We start from the raw sequence: 21441 nt of genomic DNA on the forward strand, positions 1-21441 counted from the left end.
TATTCAATTTTGATTTTTCCTTTTCTCACTTAGTATTAAAACCTATTTTTGTGTGTGTGTTTTCACAAACAAATCCTGTAACCATAATTTTTCTTATCTATATAATAGCCCATTGGTGAACATAGTTTATTTAACTAAACAATTCCCATCAACTATAGAAAACCCCAATGAATGGATCTCTCTGAATCACCATTCTTTCTAGGTATCAGTTTCTAATTTATCAGCACCACTACCTTAAAGCTTCTAGGAGTCGGCCTGACCTGTGGTGGCGCAGTGGATAAAGCGTCGACCTGGAAACGCTGAGGTCGCCAGTTCCAAACCCTGGGCTTGCCTGGTCAAGGCACATATGGGAGTTGATGCTTCCTGCTCCTCCCCCCCTTCTCTCTCAGTCTCTCTCCTCTCTCTCTCTCCTTTCTAAAATGAATAAATAAAATTAAAAAAAAAATGTTTAAAAAAAAAAAAAAAAAAAAAAAAAGCTTCTAGGAGTTGTATCTTCAATTTCAATACCACTCTGGTAGAAACTAAAAATGCTGAAATATGAACAATCTCAGAAAACACCCTATCTGAGAGCTTTTTGTGTATGAACGCATATACCTCATATTGCCGAGGTTAGCTGATAGTTGATAGATAAATAACAAGCAAACCCTGCTAACTAAGCAATATAATTATTTGATATACTGTTCCCAAGAAGATGGTGTTATTTATTTTCTTGTCACTCTCAGCTTCAAGAAGCCAAACCCATATCCTTAACCCACCAGCAACTCCAGGAAACACGTAAAGAAACCTTCCATATTCCAGCAGGGAAACACTGAGACACATCTTTCCACCTTCTCAGTGTCGCTCTCCCCCCTTGAGTCACCACAAGCAGGAAGGTCTATGCCTTGAAGAACCAAAGTGGAAGTTTCAGCAGTGGCTCTGCCATCCTGAGAAGGGGGTGCAGGAGGAGGACAGGAAGCTTGCTGTCAGTCCAAAAGAGCAGCGACCTCTGCCAAGTTTGTGCTGGGCGGGGAAGATCTTCAGTCTTGGTGAGAGCAACAGCATCTCCTCCAGTGGAGCTGGAGGTCTGGCCCATGGCAGCAGCTGGGGAGACAGAGGGGTGGACATTTTGGGGCGGTCAAACTTGGCAGGATGGGCTTTGGTTTTGGCGGGGTCAGTAGGCTCAGCAGTCTGGCCTCGGGGCATCCAAGAAGTTGTAATCAATTCCCAGCTTATTGGAGCATAACACTGGACTTTCTTTCCAGGAATCCTTGTTTGTTTTCTTCTTAGGAATCTGTTTGTTGGATGTACCTTCAGGGTGTAGGAGAGCAAAGAAAAGGGAATAGCTTAGACTTAACAGTCTTCTTTTCTACTGAATCCCATCAGATATTAAAGCAGAAATCAACAGTAGGACAAATGCTGAGAATGACTTTGCCGAAGAAGGTGAGAGGAAGCTGGCCATCTCCACCGGGTCTTAGTGCCGGCACACTTCACCCGCAGTGTGCTGGGCTCAGTTTCCTAGGCTGTGAATAGCCCCTGGCTCTGTTAACACCCCAGCCAGCACTGTGCTGAGTGCAAGACTAGAGAAGTAGTAAGAATGAAGGCAACTCTAACTCTTGGCTCAAAAGTCCTGTTTTTAACTTAAGGATATGACCACTAGGTTATAGTGCACTGAGCATTGCTCTCACCCTGTCAGTATTTTAGATGTTTTTAGAGTAGCACTGTTAATGGCATCCTGACAATTCAGGTAAAGCTCTTTGAGCCTACAGCAGAGCCTGCCTCCTTTCTTTCAGGATGTTGACAGTGCCTACTTAGTCACAGTGGATGGACCTCAGGGCCAGAGTGGACACCCTGCAGCAGGAAACTGAATTCCTCCAAGTCTTCTACATGGCTGTGAGTTTGGGGTATGAGCTCCCTGGGAGCCCCTGCTTAGAAAACCAGGGAAGAGGAAGAAGGCTCCCTGGGCTGCCCTCAAGCTTCTGTGTGACTGGTGGTGAGTTGGCACTGGGAAGCCCAAATGCTGGGTGCTTTTCCCCAAGGCCTGAGCCTGTCCTGCTGCACAGGAGCTGGCCCAAGGACAGCAGACAGTCAAGGAGACCAGTGTGGTCCTCTCCACGGACAACAACTGGTACATGGACCTTAATAGTATCTTCTTTGAGGTCAAGGCCCAGTACGAGGAGATTACCCAGAGGAAAAAGGCTGAGGCCGAGGCCCTGTACCAGACCAAGTTTCCTACGCTGAATTATGCTCAGAAGACATATAAAGGTCCCGCTCCTGCCAACAGGGATTGACCCCCTCCATTGGCCTTGTGGTTGGGAGGGTCACCTGACCTCATGTGTCCCGTCCTAAAGTTTGACGGGTAGGGTACCTGTGAAAGTTTCTGGCTCAGCCACCACTGGCTCTGGCTCTGGCTTCCTGTACAACGTGTGGCAACCTAACTCTGCAGACCCAGGCACATTCAGAGACACCACGGTGGTTCTCTAATCGGTGTAGTCAGCTCTTAACTCTTAGTATCATGGCAGCCAGTGTTTCAGCCAGGCCAGCTTCCTTCTACCTCTGTCTGTCCACCCCAGTTCTGTGGAAGCACATTTTCAGGAGGCCTGACTTTATTTTCTGATTTTTTTGGTTCCTCAGCTAGACCATACATTCCTCGCAGACAGGAATGTCTCCTCTATGGGTTTGTTTCGACCACAGAGACCAACCTGGGCAGACAGCTCCGAGGTCTGGGTGAGGAGTCCGGGGGCTGGCTCTCCCTATGCTATTCTTGCCTTTCTCAGGCCGCAGTACCAGAAGCTTCAGGTCACTGCCAAGAGAAAGAATGATGACCTCAAAGTGACCAAGATGAAGGTCAGTGACCTAAAATGAGCCATCCAGAGACTTTGACTAGAGATTGCCGACTTTAAAAACCAGGTGGGGGCACCCATTTGGTAGTCATAGCCTATTGTGGGGGGTGAGGTGGTGATGGATTCCTCTGTCCTACTTTTCTGTATTCTTATGCCTTCCACAAAAAATTATGAAAGCGGACAAGAGAGAAGCCCAGCCAGGTACAGGCAGGTACCTGGTCTCCTGTGCCCCCCTTACTGCCTGCTGCTGGCCCTTGACTGAGTACTGCCCCACAAGACATCACCCTGGAGGCAGAGCAGACGGGCGAGGCTGCCCTCAGAGAGATCCAGGCCAGTGGGCTGAGGTGGAGGCGCCCCTGCAGCAGTGGAAGGAGCACCTGGCTGGGCTCTTCTGTGACTACCAGGCACTGCTGGGAGCCAGGCTGGCCCTGGACGTGAAGATCATCACCTTCCGCGGGCTTCTGGAGGGCAAGGAAGGCAGATGGGGACCCAGAGGGGCCCAGAGAGAATGGGCAAGTGTCCATCAGCAGTGACCCTGTGCCAGGATTCCTATCTGTATGATGGGACAATTATTTAATGCACTGATTATTTCTGCAACATTACCTGAGGTTTTGACAAACCTCAAACCAGGTGCCGGTTGTTCATGGAGAGGACCACATTGGTATCCTTGACTGTTTGCTACCCTTGGAGTTTTGTCAGTGGGGCTGGGGTGTGTGTCTAGTCAGGGCCTTTGTCCAGAGTATATGTAATTAGCATAGATCCTGGGCCCATATGCGTGAATCCTTCACTCCTCCAATTTATCTTTCTAGATCTCTGGACCAAGGGGGGAAGTGGAAGAGTTCCCTCTACTGAGAAAGACAGAGAAAAAAGACATAGCTTTCCTTAGCTTTGCCCTGTCTAGCACTGGACTAAGCCCGGGCTGGGGAAAAGGTGAAGAAGCATTTGAGGGTCATGAGGAGCAGGGGAGCCAGGAGTAGTGTGGGAGTCTGGAAACAGTGGTGTCAAGCTTGCTATAGTGGAAGCACGGGCCCTTGTTACTCCAGGTGGGAACTGATCGAATTCTGGGACCCAGGTATTTTCCAGAGTGAAACTGAATTACAAATTATGGATCAGACCTAGGGTCTCTTTCTTCTGGAAATTGTCCTCCTCTGAGCCTTGGTCAGAGGATTGATTGATTATTCTGAATGTGTTCTTGCCAACAGGCTATCTGGAGAAGTCACCAACAGTGTGAGCTACTATGAGTAAAGGTGGTTCCCCTTCACTGGCCAGTTAAGAGTCACCCTTTCCCTGGCCTGAGACAAGGAGGGAGGAGAGGCTCAAGGTGCCCTTTGCATCTAGGATTCCATGCTCGCCTCTAAGCTGTCAGGCCACCCAGAGCCCCATGGTGGAGAGATGACCCAGATCGATGAATGGTGCAGGAGCCACAGTCCCTTTATGGGACACTTCAGGAAGATGACCCTCAGTGCTGTGTGTGAGATGCATGTCTGGGAACCTAGAAGGCATGCAGGGATTCCTGCAGCTGCTCTGACCCCTTTTCTGTCTTCCCACAGTGGTGGGGTCAAGTGGAGTCTCCACTTCTGGTGCAGCAATGTCTGGCTTCAGCTAAGGAGACAGAGTCTCCATGAGGAGAGGTAGCCCCCTCAGAAAATCCAGTCTATCATCTGGGTCGGCATCTTGGGCTGTGGGGTCTTCAGGGGCCAGCAGAAGCTCCCAAGGATCCAGACCTCAGTTTGGAATTCTGGAGACGCTGGTTCTGGTGAGGATAATGAAGAGTCAAGTTTAACAAGAAAGCAGGGCTTCATTTCAGCTAAGGTTTCCCTCCCAGAGGCCAAGTTGAATCTCTGACCTTGATCTTGTGGCATTATCAACCTGAGCATTTCAGCATATGATCACTATCAGTTCTCCATTATCTACCTTCATGGGTGTCAGTCATTATACCGGCCATCTGCAGCCATGATTTATCAAAAAAATTTTCAAATTTGATTTTCTTAAGCCCCAAGAATCCATTTAAGGCATCAGGACTCTGCCTTCCATGGGTTCACAGAATAAGGGTGAAGGTATCTCTCTACTCCGGGACTCAGGGGGTCTTGACAGCCTGGAGGCGAGGATAGGATCTTAGATGCAAAGGGAACCTTAGAACTTTCTACTCAAATCCCCTCCATGGGGCACAGACAAGAAGCATGTCCTAGACCACACAGCCGGTGCCTTTAGATTGAGGCCAAAGTCCCAGGCCCCACCCAAAGGAGGAGAGGTAGGGGTATGCGAACCTACAGGGTGCTGGAGTGGCAGCCTGGCCTCACCTTTCCTGAGAAAACCAGTGTGGGTTATTCACCTGAAGACAACACTGGGGGGGGGGGTAAGGGGGCTGAGTTCATGTGTCTCCCCTTCTCCAGGGGTTAGGATAAAAATAGAAGAGAAGCAAATATGTGTTAGAAACACACCCCAGATGGAGTCCAGTCTAAATAAGTGGGCACTGTGACCTGCTGGGTTGTAAGGGGCATGAAGAGAGCCCTGGGCACCTCTCTCCATGGAGAAGATCTTGTGCTTCGTGCTTCGTGTTTCTTTTCTTTTCTTTTTTTTTTTCTTTCTTTTTTTGTTTTAGTGAGAGGAGGGGAGGAAGAGAAACAGACTCCCATGTGTGCCCCAATCAGGATCCACCCAACAAGCCCACTAGGCGGTAATTCTTTGTCCATCTGGGGAAGCTGCTCCGTTGCAACAGGAGCCATTTTCTAGCACCTGAGGCGGAGGCCACAGAGCCATCCTTAGAGCTGGGGGCCAAATCGCTCCAGCCAGTCAAGCCTCACTTCTCCTGTGTGCTCCAACCGGGAATCAAACCCGGGACATCCACACACTGGGCCAATACTCTACCACTGAGCCAACTATCCAGGGCTGTGTTTTTTTTTAAAGAGTTGCCTACTCCGCCTCCAGCCTGCCTCAGCCCTCTCCATTCCCCACCATTCTTTCCAATAAACTTCATGGGAAATTCATCTATTTAGGAACTTTTATGAACAGGCCAGGTGGGCCCTCAGTGTTGTTCACTACCATTGGCCTTCAACACACACACATGCTCACTTGCTGTTCTCCCTTCAGTTGTCTCTGCTGATAGAATGGCACATCATTTCTGTTTAGCTGCAGAAGGTGGGCAAAAATGACTCTTACTTTCCCTTTTTATTGGGAAAGCTTCATTTTTCAAATAATTTTTTTTGATGTAGTCTTTTTTTTGAATTTTTTACTTATTTATTCATTTTAGAGAGGAGAGGGAGAGACAGAGAGAGAGGAGAGACAGAGAAGGGGGGAGGAGCAGGAAGCATCAACTCCCATATGTGCCTTGACCAGGCAAGCCCAGGGTTTCGAACCAGCGACCTCAGCACTTCCAGGCCGATGCTTTATCCCACTGCGCCACCACAGGTCAGGCTTAACTTCAGGTCTTGAGCCCTTAGTGGCAACCAAGTTGGTTATCATTACTGCCTAATTAGAGGGTAATATTGTTGCTATAGTTGTTATGAGGAGTGCCATCAGGTAAACGGCCAGAGGGTGTTTAGCGAGAAGCAGCAGGCGGGGGCTCAGGGCGGGCAGACCCCAGGAAGCAGCCCCAGCCCAGCATGCCATGGAGGCCTGCGGTGTTGGACTGGGTGGTGGTCTCATCAGTTCCCTGTCATGAGCACCTGGATGAGGGAAGGTGGCCAGAGAAAGATGGGGCATAGCTCCTTGTCTGAGCAAGCCCTAGGCTCCCAGAGTGGCACCATTCACTCATTAATCATTCATAGAACACCTTCTATGTGCCGGACTCTGTCCTCGACATGGGTACAAAAAGGTGACCAAGACCTTTGTCTACTGGGAAGGAAGACCAGTGAGTGTGCCATCAGAGAACAGTGATAAAGTGCCTTCCCAGGCACGTGCATGTCAGGAGCAAGGGGCCATACTGGGGGGTGCGAAACCGCCCTGATGAGGAGCCCTGGAAGCTGACACCTGACACTGGAGAGGTGAGGGAGAGGTGGCCCGGAGTAGCCAGTGTCCCCTGCTTCACCCATTTCTACGGCAGTCTGCTGCTCTCATCCTTGCAGCAGTTCGAGTGAAGTGAAGAAACCTTAACTCTTACCTCCTTTTACCCACTTTCATTTATCATATAATTTCTTACATATTTCTTCTAAATACATTTAGAATCACATTAGGTAGTGTCATAATTTTTGCTTTAATGATCAAACATAATTTAGAAAATTCAAGAGGAGAAGGCCAGTGTGTTATATTTACCCCTATTTTTTATTACCATGTTCTTTCCTTCTTCCTGGTGTCCCAACATTTCATCTTCTATCGTTTCCTTTCTTCTCAAAGAACTCCCTTTAATCATTTTCATAAGGCAGGTTCGCTGGCAGCATAGTCTCTTAGTTTTCCTTCATTTACCAATGTTTTGAAACACTGGTGAGTACGGAGTATACGATTGCTGCTCTGCGTTAGATGGAGTGAATGGGGTGGGGCTGCCATGCTTTCTGAGATGTAGGCTGGAGTACAGTGATTGCTGTTCATAAGTTGTCTGTCTTGCTGGGCTGCTCTATTCTTATAACTTTGGCTAGAGAGATTAGGCTTTTGTTAGGGCTTTTTTAAAAAGCCTATGCCCTTCCAAGTTGCTACTTTCTTTTGCTCCAAGTCTGGACTATATAAAACGAACGAAAAACAGAGAACTGACCACCATGTTTTTCCCTGGCTCTTGAGGTGTGCCTTCTCTTCACCTTTTAGAGTCTTCTTACATTTGTTTATATCTAGGTTTTTAGTTGTAGTAAGTGGGAAAATGGTGTTCATACTACTTCCCCTACTAGAGCAGTATAAGATAAAGTATGTCTGCTTCATCTTTCAGGATGAGAAATACTAAATGTTCTTTCACCACATGATTTTATTGCGCCTGGGGATGATGCAGGTTAATTTCTTGTCTCTGTGCTAAACCCATCAGAGATACCTGTCCTAGAGGTCTGGATGAAGGCTTATGACAGGACTGCCCCTCTGTGGGAGGTGGAGCTAACTTAGTAATTGGGCAAAGATTAGTAAGGTGGCACTAAGATTACCCCGGGGAGCAGTGGCAGGGTGTGAAATGTAAGGGCCAACTTTCTAAAAAGTCACTTAAGCCCTAGCTGGTTGACTCAGTGGTAGAGCGTTGGCCTGGTTTGTGGATGTCCCGAGTTCGATTCCCCAAGGCACACAGGAGAAGTGACCATCTGCTTCTCCACCCTCCTCCCCCTTCTCTCTCTCTCTTCCTCTCCCACAGCCATGGCTCAATTGGTTCATGGGAGTTGGCCTCAGGCACAGTAAATGGCTCTGTGGCCTCTGCCTCAGGCGTTAAAAAAATGGCTCTGTTGCTCAGCATGGAGCAATGGCCCCAGATGGGTAGGCTTGCCAGGTGGGTCCTGGTCAGTGTAAATGTGAGGGAATCTGTCTCTCCTGCCTCCCTTCCTCTCACTAAAAATAATAATCATAATAATAAATAATAAATAAATTAAAAGTCATTTAAGAAAGTTTTAAAGACAGGTACTAAGGATCCTTTCTTTAAGGGAAATGATTTCAGGGCACCCCTTAGAGCAGAGGTCCCCAAACTACGGCCCGCGGGCCGCATGCGGCCCCCTGAGGCCATTTATCCAGCCCCCGCCGCACTTCCGGAAGGGGCACCTCTTTCATTGGTGGTCAGTGAGAGGAGCATAGTTCCCATTGAAATACTGGTCAGTTTGTTTATTTAAATTTACTTGTTCTTTATTTTAAATATTGTATTTGTTCCCATTTTGTTTTTCTACTTTAAAATAAGATATGTGCAGTGTGCATAGGGATTTGTTCATAGTTTTTTTATAGTCTGGCCCTCCAACGGTCTGAGGGACAGTGAACTGGCCCCCTGTGTAAAAAGTTTGGGGACCCCTGCCTTAAAGTCTTTTAGTACTCTCTTAGACTTCCTGAGACTCCCTTGCCTCCGTGGGTCTGGGCAGCGAGTAAAGAGGACTAGAGGGAGGATGACAGTTGTCCTCAGGAACTTTCAGTTTTCCAGGGAAGATTGGCACACACTTGGAATATAGGTAGAGACACTGAATTAAAGCAGAGTAGTGGCACAGTCTGGGAGGCGGGGCAGATAGTAGTGGCTGGATTGAGATGTGAGCAGAGAACTTTCCCCGGGGTGCCCTGTGGCAGGTTCACAAGAAGGGAAGGCCAGGGTAGTAAAGGCCATGTGGGATTAGGGACTAGCTCCAAGCTGACACTGGCGTTGGTAGTATGAACACTTGCTTTCAGTCCTTAGGGACCGATAGTAAGGCCTGAGGCAGCAGTTCGTAGTTTTGCAGAAACACAGATCTGAGTCACATCTACCTTGTCTCTGGTGGACTGAAAAGACTAATTAGGGAGTGATTCTGGCTGCAACACTCAGCAGCATCATCATAGCACAACTTTGGTGGTCTGAACTCGTGCCTATGAAGAAATTGCAAAGGGATAAATCCTTTGTGTCTAATGAAAAAAGACAGAAAAGATTGCCAAGTGCCATTACTGGTAGTGAAATTGAGACCACCTAAGAAAATTATTATTCTTAACTAGAAAATGCTGTTTTATATGAAAAAGAAGGGAAGGTTGAATCTGGTAAAGTGTTTGGTACAGCAGTATTGAGGCATAATGTTATCGTGTTATAATATATGGTCTAATGCAGAATAGCGCCTTAATCTCTGTGTAGAATAGAAAAGAAGGATTGGCACACTGTTCATTCAAACACCTTGGCTAGTGAAATAACTGCCTTTTAACAAAGGAAATTGTGTACTGTGAATATATTTGAGATCTGGGAATTGTGAATACCTTGGTCATGTCAAGGAGCTAATAAAATTAGATGTCTGCCCTCCCCTTCGAGTTGTGAACTAGATCTCTGTCTTATCAGTTCATGACCCTGCAGCCTTCCACAGTATCCAGGACAGATTAATCCCTCCACATTGGTTTGTTAAATGAGTGGATGTATGAATAAACAAGCAGGCGAGTGGATGGCTAACTGGAGTACAAGGCTTGCATGGTAAGGCCCCTCTGAGTGTGGAGACAGAAATCAGCCAAGGGAGTCTTCGAGGCAGGTGCCTAGGTTTTGTTGGGCATTTGCATCATTTGGGATTCATAGAAAAAATAGGCTCATGAAATGTCCACTGTCCTTAACTATCTGAACCTTGACTTAGCCATTTGTAAAATGTGGAACGTCATAGCTCCTCCCCAGGTCAAGTGGATTAAATGAGCTTCTATGTATCAGCAGCTGTTTTAATGCTGTAAAGCACTGCACCAGTGTCAGCCATCATGAATGGTGTCAATACCATTACTTCACGGGCAAGGGTGAGGGCAGTGGGAAGAGGCAAAGGCAAAGTCAGTGCGTGCAGGGCAACCTGGCCAGAAGAGAGGAGCAGACCTGCCTGGGAGGCCACAATAGGGGTTGGTGGCCAGAGGGCTGGGTTGGAACCTGGCTCATCAACTGGTTAATGGTTCTGGCCACCATAAGAATTGTCTCCAGGAACCCTGAGAAGCTACACCGCAGAGCCTCTTCCTGACCACATAAAAGCCATCCTGAAGCAGCCCATCTGATGCTGGTGCAGTCATCAGATCTCTCACAGAGGACACTGTCAATTAAAGGTCTCCCCTCTGCACCCTTGGAATCCACCCTCTCCACTTCCTGGGGAAGGGCAATTGAGGCTGTGACAAACCCCCCAGCCAAGATCTTTCTAGAGATAATCTAGCTATGCTAAGTACACCAAGTTAATTAGATAAGACTCAAATTACATGAGCAAAGTTTGCAAGCCCATCACTTTGGGGATTTTCAAGTTACTTACCTATCTCTGATTTTGCTGGGAGAAAATGACTTCTTGCTCCCAGGCAAACTAAACAGATAAATCAGAGCAGTCGCTTCCTCTCAAGCCCTATAAAGGGGTAGGCCAAGGTCGCAGGCTGTTGAGTTACAGCTCAGCTTCTTATTCCAGCTCTCTGACCTTTTCAGCATGAGTCGCCAATTCAGCTACAAGTCCGGAGCTGCCGCCAAGGGGGGCTTCAGTGGCTGCTCAGCTGTGCTCTCAGGGGGCAGCTCATCCTCCTACCGGGCAGGGGGCAAAGGGCTCAGCGGGGGCTTTGGCAGCCGGAGCCTCTACAGCCTGGGGGGCTCCCGGAGCATCTCCTTCAATGTGGCCAGTGGCAGTGGGAAGAGCGGAGGTTATGGATTTGGCCGAGGCCGGGCCAGCGGTTTTGCGGGCAGCATGTTTGGCAGTGTGGCCCTGGGGCCTGTGTGTCCATCTGTGTGCCCTTCAGGGGGCATTCCTCAGGTCACCATCAACAAGAGCCTCCTGGCTCCCCTCAACGTGGAGCTTGACCCCGAGATCCAGAAAGTGCGCGCCCAGGAGCGGGAGCAGATCAAGACCCTCAACAACAAGTTCGCCTCCTTCATCGACAAGGTGGGTCTTCCTGGAGAAAGCCAAGTGTAGAGCTCCTTCCTTTTTCCACCTTTACTGCCCTTGGGGGCTCCGTATCTGAGGCAAAGGATGGCAGGACACTTCCCAGGGATGCAGACACAGCTGAGGACAGGGCAAGGAAGAAGTGGACAAACCCTGATATCAGTGTTGAGAGATCACGGTGGTCAGAGTGGAGGGAGGAGCTAGACAGCTTAGTCTGGGAAGGTCTGCTGGAGGCAGGGAAAGTGACTTGAGTGGAGAAGAGTGATGGCTTGTGAAGCTTCAAAGTCAGACAAAGGAGAAGCCTACAGCAGCCTGGGAGGTCTAGAATGCCATAAGGTTTAGTTCTATCTCTCATGGGACCCAGACCAGCTCAGATTCCGGTCAGAAGACAGATTCATAGCCTGTAGGACATCCAAACTATAAGGCAAGGCAAGGCCCATGAGGATTAGTGGTGCACTGGAGTAGAGGTTCCCAGAAGTGATCCCTGAACTGGCAGCATCAACACCACCTGGCGCTCATTAGAAATGCACATTATCAGGCGCCACCTCATGCCTAATGAACCACAAACCCTGGGATGGGGCCTGAGGGTGTGCATTTCTAACAAGCCCCTGATGCACACTTGAGGTTGAGAACTGCTGAGGAACAAAGGGGTAGGGACTGTCTTGGGAAGTAGACTTCCTGGGCTTCGGAGAGTAGGGGAAGCTTACCAAAAATCACAGTGAGGGAGGGCGGTCAAGCCTAGGTAAGAGTTTGCTAGACAGTGGTAAGGAGAGGCAGCAGTCACATGCAGCATGAAGGACTTGTCTGGAGAGGGGGGCACCTTGGGTATGTATGGGTGTTAGGTGAGTGGTGGAAGAGGGGCAGGCACATTGTGAAGATCATAAAAATGAATTTGGACTTGACTCTGTAGGTGATGTGGAACCACCAGAGGGTTTTCTGTAAAGGAATGGCATGGTATTTATGAGCTGGCACTCGAGAATGCTGGGAAAATGCTCTGAGGTCAGGGAGAGTTGGACATGAAAGCAACCATGGGGGGAGGGGCAAGACCCCAGATCAGCTGAACACTGACCTCTGGCTGCGCTAGGAAAGGCCATGACCAAGGAGACAGAGAGTAGGCAGAGCACAGGCCAGGCCACTGGGCCTGAGCAGAACCTCCCAGGCGCCTGAGGGCCAGCACAGGCCAGTTTACATGTCTTAGGACGTGCTTAGAGAGATGGCGCAGGCTGATGACCGATGTTGGTCTAGGCAGGTTTAGACAGGTGCAGAGGAGACAGATCTTGATTAAAGGGAAATGAAGATGTTGATGCCTCTCTTGATCTTAAGGGGCTGCTCCCAGAAAAGAGCCTCTCAGTCAAAGGGCCTGCGTGGGGAGGGGCATGAGAGGCTTTTTCTAAGGGCCGAGGCTAATTCTTTAAGCTAATGCAGCATAACAGAACACAGCTACCATCCAGGAAAGGAAACCTCACAGCCTCTCTCCATGACTGGTCTGTTGATCTGGGTTCCAGGTGCGGTTCCTGGAGCAGCAGAACCAGGTGCTGGAGACCAAGTGGGAGCTGCTGCAGCAGCTGGACCTGAACAACTGCAGGAACCACCTGGAGCCCGTGTACGAGGGCTACATCAGCACCCTGCGGAAGCAGCTGGAGACGCTGCTGGGGGACAGGGTGCGGCTGGACTCGGAGCTGCGGAACATGCGGGAAGTGGTGGAGGACTACAAGAAGAGGTGAGCAGGGACCCTGCCCTCAGGCTGACCATCTCCTGGGCTGGGCTTTCCCAGTGAGCACTGGGGTACTGGCCTTAAGAACACTGAGCTCGGGTAGGAGCAATCAACCCTTCACCCCTCTGCTCAGGGAAGATAAGGGCCTTCTCTGGGTAGCCGGGAGAGCTGAACAAGGAACAGCCAGTCTCTTGGAAAGTAACAAGACTGTCCTGACAGGTGATCACCTCCTCGGCACTGCTTTCCCCACTCAGGAGAGCTCAATGTGCATACCCCACAGTCTCTTGTCCCTGTGCTTACTCAGTTTGCCTCTAAGTTCCAAGGAGACTCCCCAGTGTGGCAGAAAGCTGGGACTAGGGAGCTGGAATCTCTGTTGACTTTCTGTTCTCCTTTCTCTCAGGTCCTGGACATATGGGCCATGCTTCTTCTTCCTTCCCCAGGGGACAGTCTGGCTTCTTTGGGACTCATGTTTGGGAATAGGTGGAGTTCTGGTAGGGGTGTCAGACAGCTGGATCACACAGGAATAATGATTGAAAGAAGCAGTGGCTTGTTCCTATGGTTTGGACACTGAGTGCAAGGAAGAAGCACCTACTCACTGTCCAGGCAGCAAAGGAAATGAAGACCCTGAACCACCTGGTCATCTGGCCTGGGAGGGGGCTGCTTCGAAGCCTGCCCACATGCTGTACAAATAGCCTTAGTGAGTTGGACAGATTTGCAAAGGTGTAAAACAATATTTATTAGAAGATACACAACATGGGCATCTCTTTTCTCTTTTCACATGAAAACGCACATACCAACACACACACACATGCACACGCATGCACACACGCACACACACACACACACGTGTGTGTGTGTGTGTGTGTGTGTGTGTGTGTGTGTCCTGCTCATTGCGACACTTTTCCTGCAGGTATGAGGAGGAAATAAATAAGCGCACAACTGCTGAGAATGAATTTGTGGTACTTAAGAAGGTAAGGAGGGGGTACATATCCCTTGGTCACCCAGGGAATGGAATGTGGAGGACAGGGGAGATGACATCAGAGAGGAAACTGAGATCTGTGCTCCATACAAGGGCCTGGAGCAGAAATGTCAGGGCAGATGGAGGGATTTGTTGCTTGGGAAATGTTGGGAAACCTTGATGTTTATCTAGAACACATCACTTTGTCAGTCCTTGTGTTCTGTGTAAATGGGCAGGAGCCAAGATATGGATAGTCAATCTCCAGCTCATGCCCACTTTGGTTTTGGAAACAAGACACTCTCTGAGAGGAGTTACCGGCTTATCTTCCAGCTCTGCCGTCAGCTCTGACTACTGATGGTGGACTGTGGGATATGTGGGGGGAGAGGGCTCTCTCCCATACTTTTCTGTTTGAGAAATAGAATCAGTAAAAAGACTTCATTTTTGGATGGGGCAGGAGTTCCAGAGGAACCAGGAACCTGTTCAAGGTCTCACAGTGAGGCCTGGGTGGAAGTCAGGTTCCTACCCTGTGGCTCTTGACTCCATTCCCTGAGGTGCTTAGTCACAGAGTTGTTGCTGGGGTGCCAGTTCCCAGGAGAACACTACTGAGCTTGAAGTAGGGTGATGCCAGGGGTCTCTGGATTCCCTTAGGACGTGGATGCAGCGTACATGAACAAGGCAGAGCTGCAGGCAAAGGTGGATGCCCTGGAAGGAGAGATCAAGTTCTTCAAGTGTCTGTACGAAGGGGTAAGGCTCCCCCACCCACCCCAGCTCTGTCGTCTGGAAGAACACATGTGAATGAGCAGTTATTTATTCATCAGTAACTCTAAGCTTTCAGGAGATCTCCGGTATTTGGATGCTGGGAGCTTTGTAGATCAAAGGCAAGAGTGACATCTATCTCATATCTCCCAATGATGTGTGCCATCAGTCCCAGCCTGGCCTCCAGTCTCCTGCTCTCACATCCTCCAGGAAGCCATGGGTCCTTAAGGGGTTCCCACCAGCCTTCAGCAGAACTCATTCTCATTTTGTCTATCTTCTCTCTGCCGCGTTAGGAATTTCAGCAGAACTCATTCTCATTTTGTCTATCTTCTCTCTGCTGCGTTAGGAATTTCAGCAGAACTCATTCTCATTTTGTCTATCTTCTCTCTGCCGCGTTAGGAATTTCAGCAGAACTCATTCTCATTTTGTCTATCTTCTCTCTGCCGCGTTAGGAATTTCCTTAGGTCTTGAGCGGGAATCCCTAGGGATGGAGGTGGAGAGTCCTCAAACCCTTTCTACTGCCTCTGTGACCATCTGGCTTCAAGTCTCAGCCTGTTGGCCAGTCATCTGTGGGTTCCTGTGTCTTTAGGGCCTCTTGTGTGGGGCCCAGGCTGCTTCCCCTCTACCTTCTCTACTTCTGACCAGCCTCAGGTGACAGACATGGGGACTATGTTCTGCTTGGGCTGCTTCAAACCCACTCAGCAGTATTTAGGTGTGAGGTTGGAACCTCTGGGCTGGTGAGCTCCATTTTGATAAGCTTTGAAGTATGCAGCTGCATCTTTTGGGAAGTTTTGGGGCTCCCTCATTGGGATAGGACCAACACCTTGGCACCTTCCTCTGCTCACAAAAGATATTTCATGCTTCTTTGTTTCTCATGCAGGAGATCGCTCAGATTCAGTCCCATATCAGTGACACGTCTGTCATCCTGTCCATGGACAACAACCGGAACCTAGACCTGGACAGCATCATCGATGAGGTCCGGGTTCAGTACGAGGAGATCGCCCTGAAGAGCAAGGCTGAGGCCGAAGCCCTGTACCAGACCAAGGTGAGGCTGCACACCTCCCCAGAGTCAAATGGTTCAGGGCCTCTGGTTCAGCCCCATGACCCACTATGACCCACGCATTGACTGGAATCATGACACACTCCCTGGCACTGTGGAAAGCTCAAAGGGAGGAGAAAATGAAGCTCTGTCTTTAAGAGCCACTTAGACCATGGCAGCCATGGGAGAACACACACAGCTGATGCACATGGATGTGGCACAAACAGAGTCGTGAACAAAGAGGAGACAGAGGTTAGGGAACTAGGATCAGGTGGGGCAGGTTAGGAACAACATCTGGAGGCAGAGTTTTTAACTGAGTCTGGGAAGAAAGAAGATATGGGTGGTTAGCATTTCAACTCCTTGTTAATTACAATAAATTAAGGGGTCTCTTCAGTGTGATCTGAAACTAGGTAACTACTACTTTTCATTCAAGTCCAACTTCAAGAACTAAGGAGGTGTTTCAGTTCCTTAGATCTTAATTTCTTTAATGGGTGGGGAGATAATTCTTTAGATAATGTGGTTTCTCAGATCTAGATGGCAACTTCCTAATTGTTCCTTGCTGTTTATCAAGCTCCTTCTCAAGGGAAATCCACAATCTTGAGACCTTATATTCTCTACTCCTTGCTTCCTTGCTACCTTAGAGACAGGAAGATTTGGCCTGCAGAGGTGGGAAGAAAGGAGGCTTTTAAAAACCTGGGATACACCATAGGCCAGGGCTTCTTGATAAATGTTTTCACTTAAGTCCTCAGTTCCCAAATCCCTCTACATTACTCCTGAAAACCAAGGTTAGGGATGACTTTGTAGGTTAACCACTCAGGAGACTGCTTGGTGTCAGATCTGGGGGAGTTAATGCCTCTGTCCCTGTCTGAGTGTGGGGTGGGGGAGCCATTGTGCTCACACAGCTTTGCAGAGAAGCAAGAGAAAGGCATCTTCCTGCCTCAGTGTTTTTTGTCCCAAGAGTATCTCCAAAGATGAAACACAGGAACATAGAAGAACCCTGTCTTCCAAGGTTCCAACACCTTTAGGAGGAATCCTGAATCTACAGTCATGCTAGGGCCAAATATGAGACAAGTAGCAAGGCAAAGCACCCAGGAACAGAGACAGGCAAGCCACAACCACCAGAAGTCTGACTGTCACACATTTTTGTGTTTTTCATAAGCCAAATTCTGGGTTAGAAATAGAATACTCTCCGTTGACTATCCAATGGATGACATCAAGGTAGGAATAATTCTGAACTAGTAGATGACCCAAAATTCATGACCAGAGGTGTTGTGGTATAGCCAAATATACCCCTGTCACACATACACAAAATGTTCCTCCATGCACAGCAAGATGGCCAGTAGCCTAGGGTCCAGCTGAACTGTGAAGGGAAGGAAGCCATAGAAAATACAGATGGGCAGCTCATCAGCTCCCCCTTTGGTTCATTCATTCATTCATTCATTCATCAATAAAACCTCATTTGAGCACCAGTCAGGAACTGTGATAGGTACTAAGAATTCAGAAATTTTAAAAAAGGTTCCTGCCCTCCAGGCATTCTGAGTCTGATGGTAAATACACAGAAACTTGTGATGATAGTACAATGCGGTAAGACCTATGGACTAGTGTGGCAGAGGCTATGGGGACAGAAGTGCACCCAACTGAAGGATCAGGAAAGGCATGCTGCAGGAAATAATTCTGTACTGACTGAGTTGGAGCCAGTTAGGGAACAAGATTTTCCAGGTGGAGGGAGAGACTTATAAAAGACTCAGAGACTTGAGAGCATGTGGGATATTGAGGGAACATGAAACTGTTTGGCCCAGGTGGAGAGCCAGGGAGTTGATGGGCAGGGGTTGTGTGAAATGAGTCTGGCAGGGCTGGTGAGTGCCAGATCTCAAGGCACCTTGATGCTATATTAGGAATTTGAATTTGACCTTGACTTTGAAAGGCTATAAATAGAGGATTATCATAATTGGAGTTGTGTGTTATAAAGTTTAAGTGTGGAAGGGTATGGGACTTTCAACAATCCTTATAGCCAAATCTAACCATCAGTGAGATCAACTGTGCTTAAGGAAAATAAGTAAATCTATTAATTGAATGGGAGGCCACTTATAGGCCTGGTGAAGTTGGGGACCCTACTCACCTCTGTTACATTCTCCAAAGACACAGTCTGCCAGGTGCTGAGTCAAGGTCCCTGCTTTGACCCATCTCCCCTTAGTTCCAGGAGCTCCAGCTAGCGGCTGGTCGGCATGGGGATGACCTTAAACACACCAAGAACGAGATCTCAGAGCTGACCCGACTCATCCAAAGGCTGCGCTCAGAGATCGAGAGTGTGAAGAAGCAGGTGAAGAAAATATCGGGGCTCCTGGCTCACCCCCAAGGGAGGAGTGAATTGCCCATATCACACATACTCTCCCATGCTCCTTCTCTTTCACTTAGCTCTCCATCTCAGAACCCCTTTCTTTAAATAGAGCCCCCATTCTCACCCCCCATACTTAGTCCCCACCTGAAGTCCAAGAACAATTAGAAGGATTTTTTCAGAAAGCCAAGGGGCTGAGAATAACACCCCTCCCAGTCCCAGGTGAACAGGGCTCTAACACCATGGATGCAGCTTTGCTCTAGTATGTGGAGCAGGACAGAGGAGGACCCAACTACTATGAGCACATGGGGGGGGGGCGTGAAGTGAGGTTTAGAGTACCTTAGAACTCAGGGGGTTGCTACCTCCTGGCCCTCAGTGCTCCAACCTGGAGACGGCCATCGCCGATGCTGAGCAGCGGGGTGACTGTGCCCTGAAGGACGCCCGGGCCAAGCTGGACGAGCTGGAGGCTGCCCTGCACCAGGCAAAGGAGGAGCTGGCCCGGATGCTGCGCGAGTACCAGGAGCTGATGGGCACCAAGCTGGCCCTGGACGTGGAGATCGCCACCTACCGCAAGCTGCTGGAGGGCGAGGAGTGCAGGTGGGTGATGGAAGGGAATCTTAGAATATTAAAGCTAGAAGAACTTTTGAAATCCTCTGACTCCGTTTCCCAGAGTGTTAGGGGCAGGCTGTTGGAAGGGCTGACGATGCTTTTCAGTCACCGACAAACATAGCCTTAAGCAGCATATGACCAGATGAGACAGATTTCCTTTAGAGTTAATTGTTTACTTTTTATTATATTTATTTTTACTGCTACTGTTTTGTTCTTATTTGGTCAGGTAGAGCTACTGGTCATCTATTTGTCAAGGTGATATAAAAAACTTCCTTTTAAGAGAAAAGTATTTTTGTTATAAAAGGCGGAGTCAATGAATTAATAGTAGCTACATAACTGCATGAGTTGTACATGGTCATAGCAATACTTGGGAGGGTGGTACATGAAGCACTGACTTTAAAAACAGCCTCGGTCTTGCCTGGCCAGGCGGTGGCGCAGTGGATAGAGCATCGGACTGGGATGCAGAAGGACCCAGGTTCGAGACCCCAAGGTTGCCAGCTTGAGCGTGGGTTCATCTGGCTTGAGCAAAAAGCTCACCAGCTTGGACCTAAGGTCTCTGGCTAGAGCGAGGGGTTGCTCGGTCTGCTGAAGGCCCATGATCAAGGCACATATGAGAAAGCAATCAATGAACAACTAAGGTGTCACAACGAAAAACTAATGATTGATGCTTCTCATCTCTCTCTGTTCCTGTCTGTCTATCCCTCTCTCAGACTCTGACTCTGTTAAAAAAAACAAACAAAAAAAAACCAGCCTTGTTCTAAGTTAGCACTGTTTTATACACAAGGCTCGGAGAGAAAAAGTTACTAAATCATAAGGTTGGTCCACTAGTGGCAACTCCTGATGCTCATATTTCCACATACCCTTATTCAGGTGGTAACCTCTCAGGGATGAAAAAGTGGGCTAAGAAACTTGGCAAGAAGGACTCTGGAGGTGCTGTTGCTACTGGGGGCTCCAGGGTTGCAAGTTCATACATCTCTGCAGTGGGGAGAGTAGACTGAGGATGGAGGAGGAGGTACTTAGAGACACACAAGTGCAGTTCATGCCTGAATATGAGCTAGTCCGGTGAGGATTTCAGGCTGTGGAGAGGGTATGTCGGATTCCACATATGTGGAGAGGATAGGTCAGATTCTATATGGTGGAGATTCGACTGTGCTTTTTCCTCCCTGTAGGATGTCTGGAGAATACACCAACTCTGTGAGCATCTGTGAGTATTTCATGCCTCTGAGGAAATATTTTCAGTCCATTAACAATCACACAGCAAATGGATGCCTGCCACCAGGACCTGCACGGAGCAGCCTGGCATTGTCTGGCAAAGCTCCATTGCCATAATCACCTCCCCTGCTGACACCTGCTGCTGCTTCTGCCGTGGAGTCAGGTCCCCGTCACATTCTGGCCCCTCCCCCCAGATATCTTTCCCATGCTGGCACAACAGCCTCAGCTTTCCCACAGGATGCAGGCCTGGGGGCCATGAGCTGGAAGAGTTGCACCTACTCACTAAGAGTGGAGACCAAGCTCAGACATGCTGTGCACAGCCAGTTTTAATGATGGCCCTATAGGGTTCAGCTCAGTCTAAGTAAGCCAGCTAAAAACTCCCCTAAACTAACCAATTAGAAAATCCTTTGGAAAAAACCAAGACTGTTTTCTAAAGTTAAATACAAGATTTTGCTTGAGCATCATCTATTCTTCAGGGGAAGTCCTTGCTACTCCTGTTGGTTCAAAGACGAGGGTGCCTGATTTAGGGTCCTGTGGGATCTGAGCTGTTTCTCCTGGTGTTTGAGCTGCTCAGGAATTAAGTGTGTGTCACTAAACTCAGGTCCATGGTTGATGTGAAGTATTTGGTTAAGGAGGAGACACTTAAGTTAGTTGGGACTGGGAGGTTGAAGGAGACTTAGGGACACCTCTCTCCTAGGTCACACACTTATCATTCCCCCTTCCACCTTCTTCAGCAGTGATCAGCAGCTCCACAGCGGGGACAGCAGGCACAGGGACCGGCTTCGGGTTCAGCGGTGCGGGCACCTATGGCTACCGGCCTAGCTCTGTCGGCTATGGCATGCTGTCTGGAGGCTGCATCACCGGCAGTGGAAACTGCAGCCCTCGTGGGGAGGCCAAAACCAGGCTGGGGAGTGCAAGTGAATTCAAGGACCCCTCAGGGAAGACCTCAGCTCTGAGCTCCCCCACCAAGAAAACCAGCAGATGAAGAGAAAGACAGCTGGTGCTGTGCCCTGGTTTCCTCTCAAGTCCCTTCCCCAGGAAATGCCTCTGTCACACTTCCTCTTGATTTTCTTTGCCACTGGCGTCTCCTTTCTTCCATTTCTCTGCCTTAGTCTTCCTTCATGTAGAAGCAGAATCCTAGCCCATCCTTCAACTCTGTGTCAAGACACCTCCTCACTCAGCCTCTGCTTCCTGAATCCTCATCTTTGCAGAGAAAAGTTTTTTCTCAAGAGTAACCCCAGCCCTCCCGCTGCCCATTCCACGTCCTGGTGTAAGGAGTTATTTGGCCAGGTGCTCTCTTACTGAGAGGCCTGTAAGAACTCTCTCTTTGAGAGGAGCACCAGCTCAGGGGAAACAGCTGGCTGTCCATTGTACCTTACATGGTCCCTGAAGATTTTATAGCTGGGGGTACCCCTGCCAGCTGGTCCTATCAATGAAGGGATTTGTGCTGTCAATGTGGGGATCTTGTCCTTGTTCAGATCTCACCCCTGCTTTCTCATCTCGCCAATAAACTTACAAACTCACGAAGGGGCAGGATGCTTCTCTCTCTTAAGGGAACCCTCATCTCAGGTCA

The 21441-nt window shown here is 48.9% G+C and overlaps 1 protein-coding gene across 1 annotated transcript; it reads left to right on the top strand.

The window, feature by feature from the left end:
- The first annotated feature begins 10798 nt into the window (after window positions 1–10798).
- On the top strand, window positions 10799–21027 carry LOC136383584 (keratin, type II cytoskeletal 73). Its single transcript, XM_066353634.1, has 9 exons — window positions 10799–11245; window positions 12751–12965; window positions 13870–13930; window positions 14566–14661; window positions 15554–15718; window positions 17907–18032; window positions 18424–18644; window positions 19826–19860; window positions 20603–21027. The coding sequence occupies exons 1-9, from the start codon at window positions 10799–10801 to the stop codon at window positions 20851–20853; spliced, it is 1617 nt and encodes a 538-aa protein (XP_066209731.1). The 3' UTR covers window positions 20854–21027.
- The last annotated feature ends 414 nt before the right edge of the window (window positions 21028–21441 follow it).

The sequence above is a fragment of the Saccopteryx leptura genome, chromosome 1, assembly GCF_036850995.1.
Source record: "Saccopteryx leptura isolate mSacLep1 chromosome 1, mSacLep1_pri_phased_curated, whole genome shotgun sequence".
NCBI classification, from domain to species: domain Eukaryota; kingdom Metazoa; phylum Chordata; class Mammalia; order Chiroptera; family Emballonuridae; genus Saccopteryx; species Saccopteryx leptura.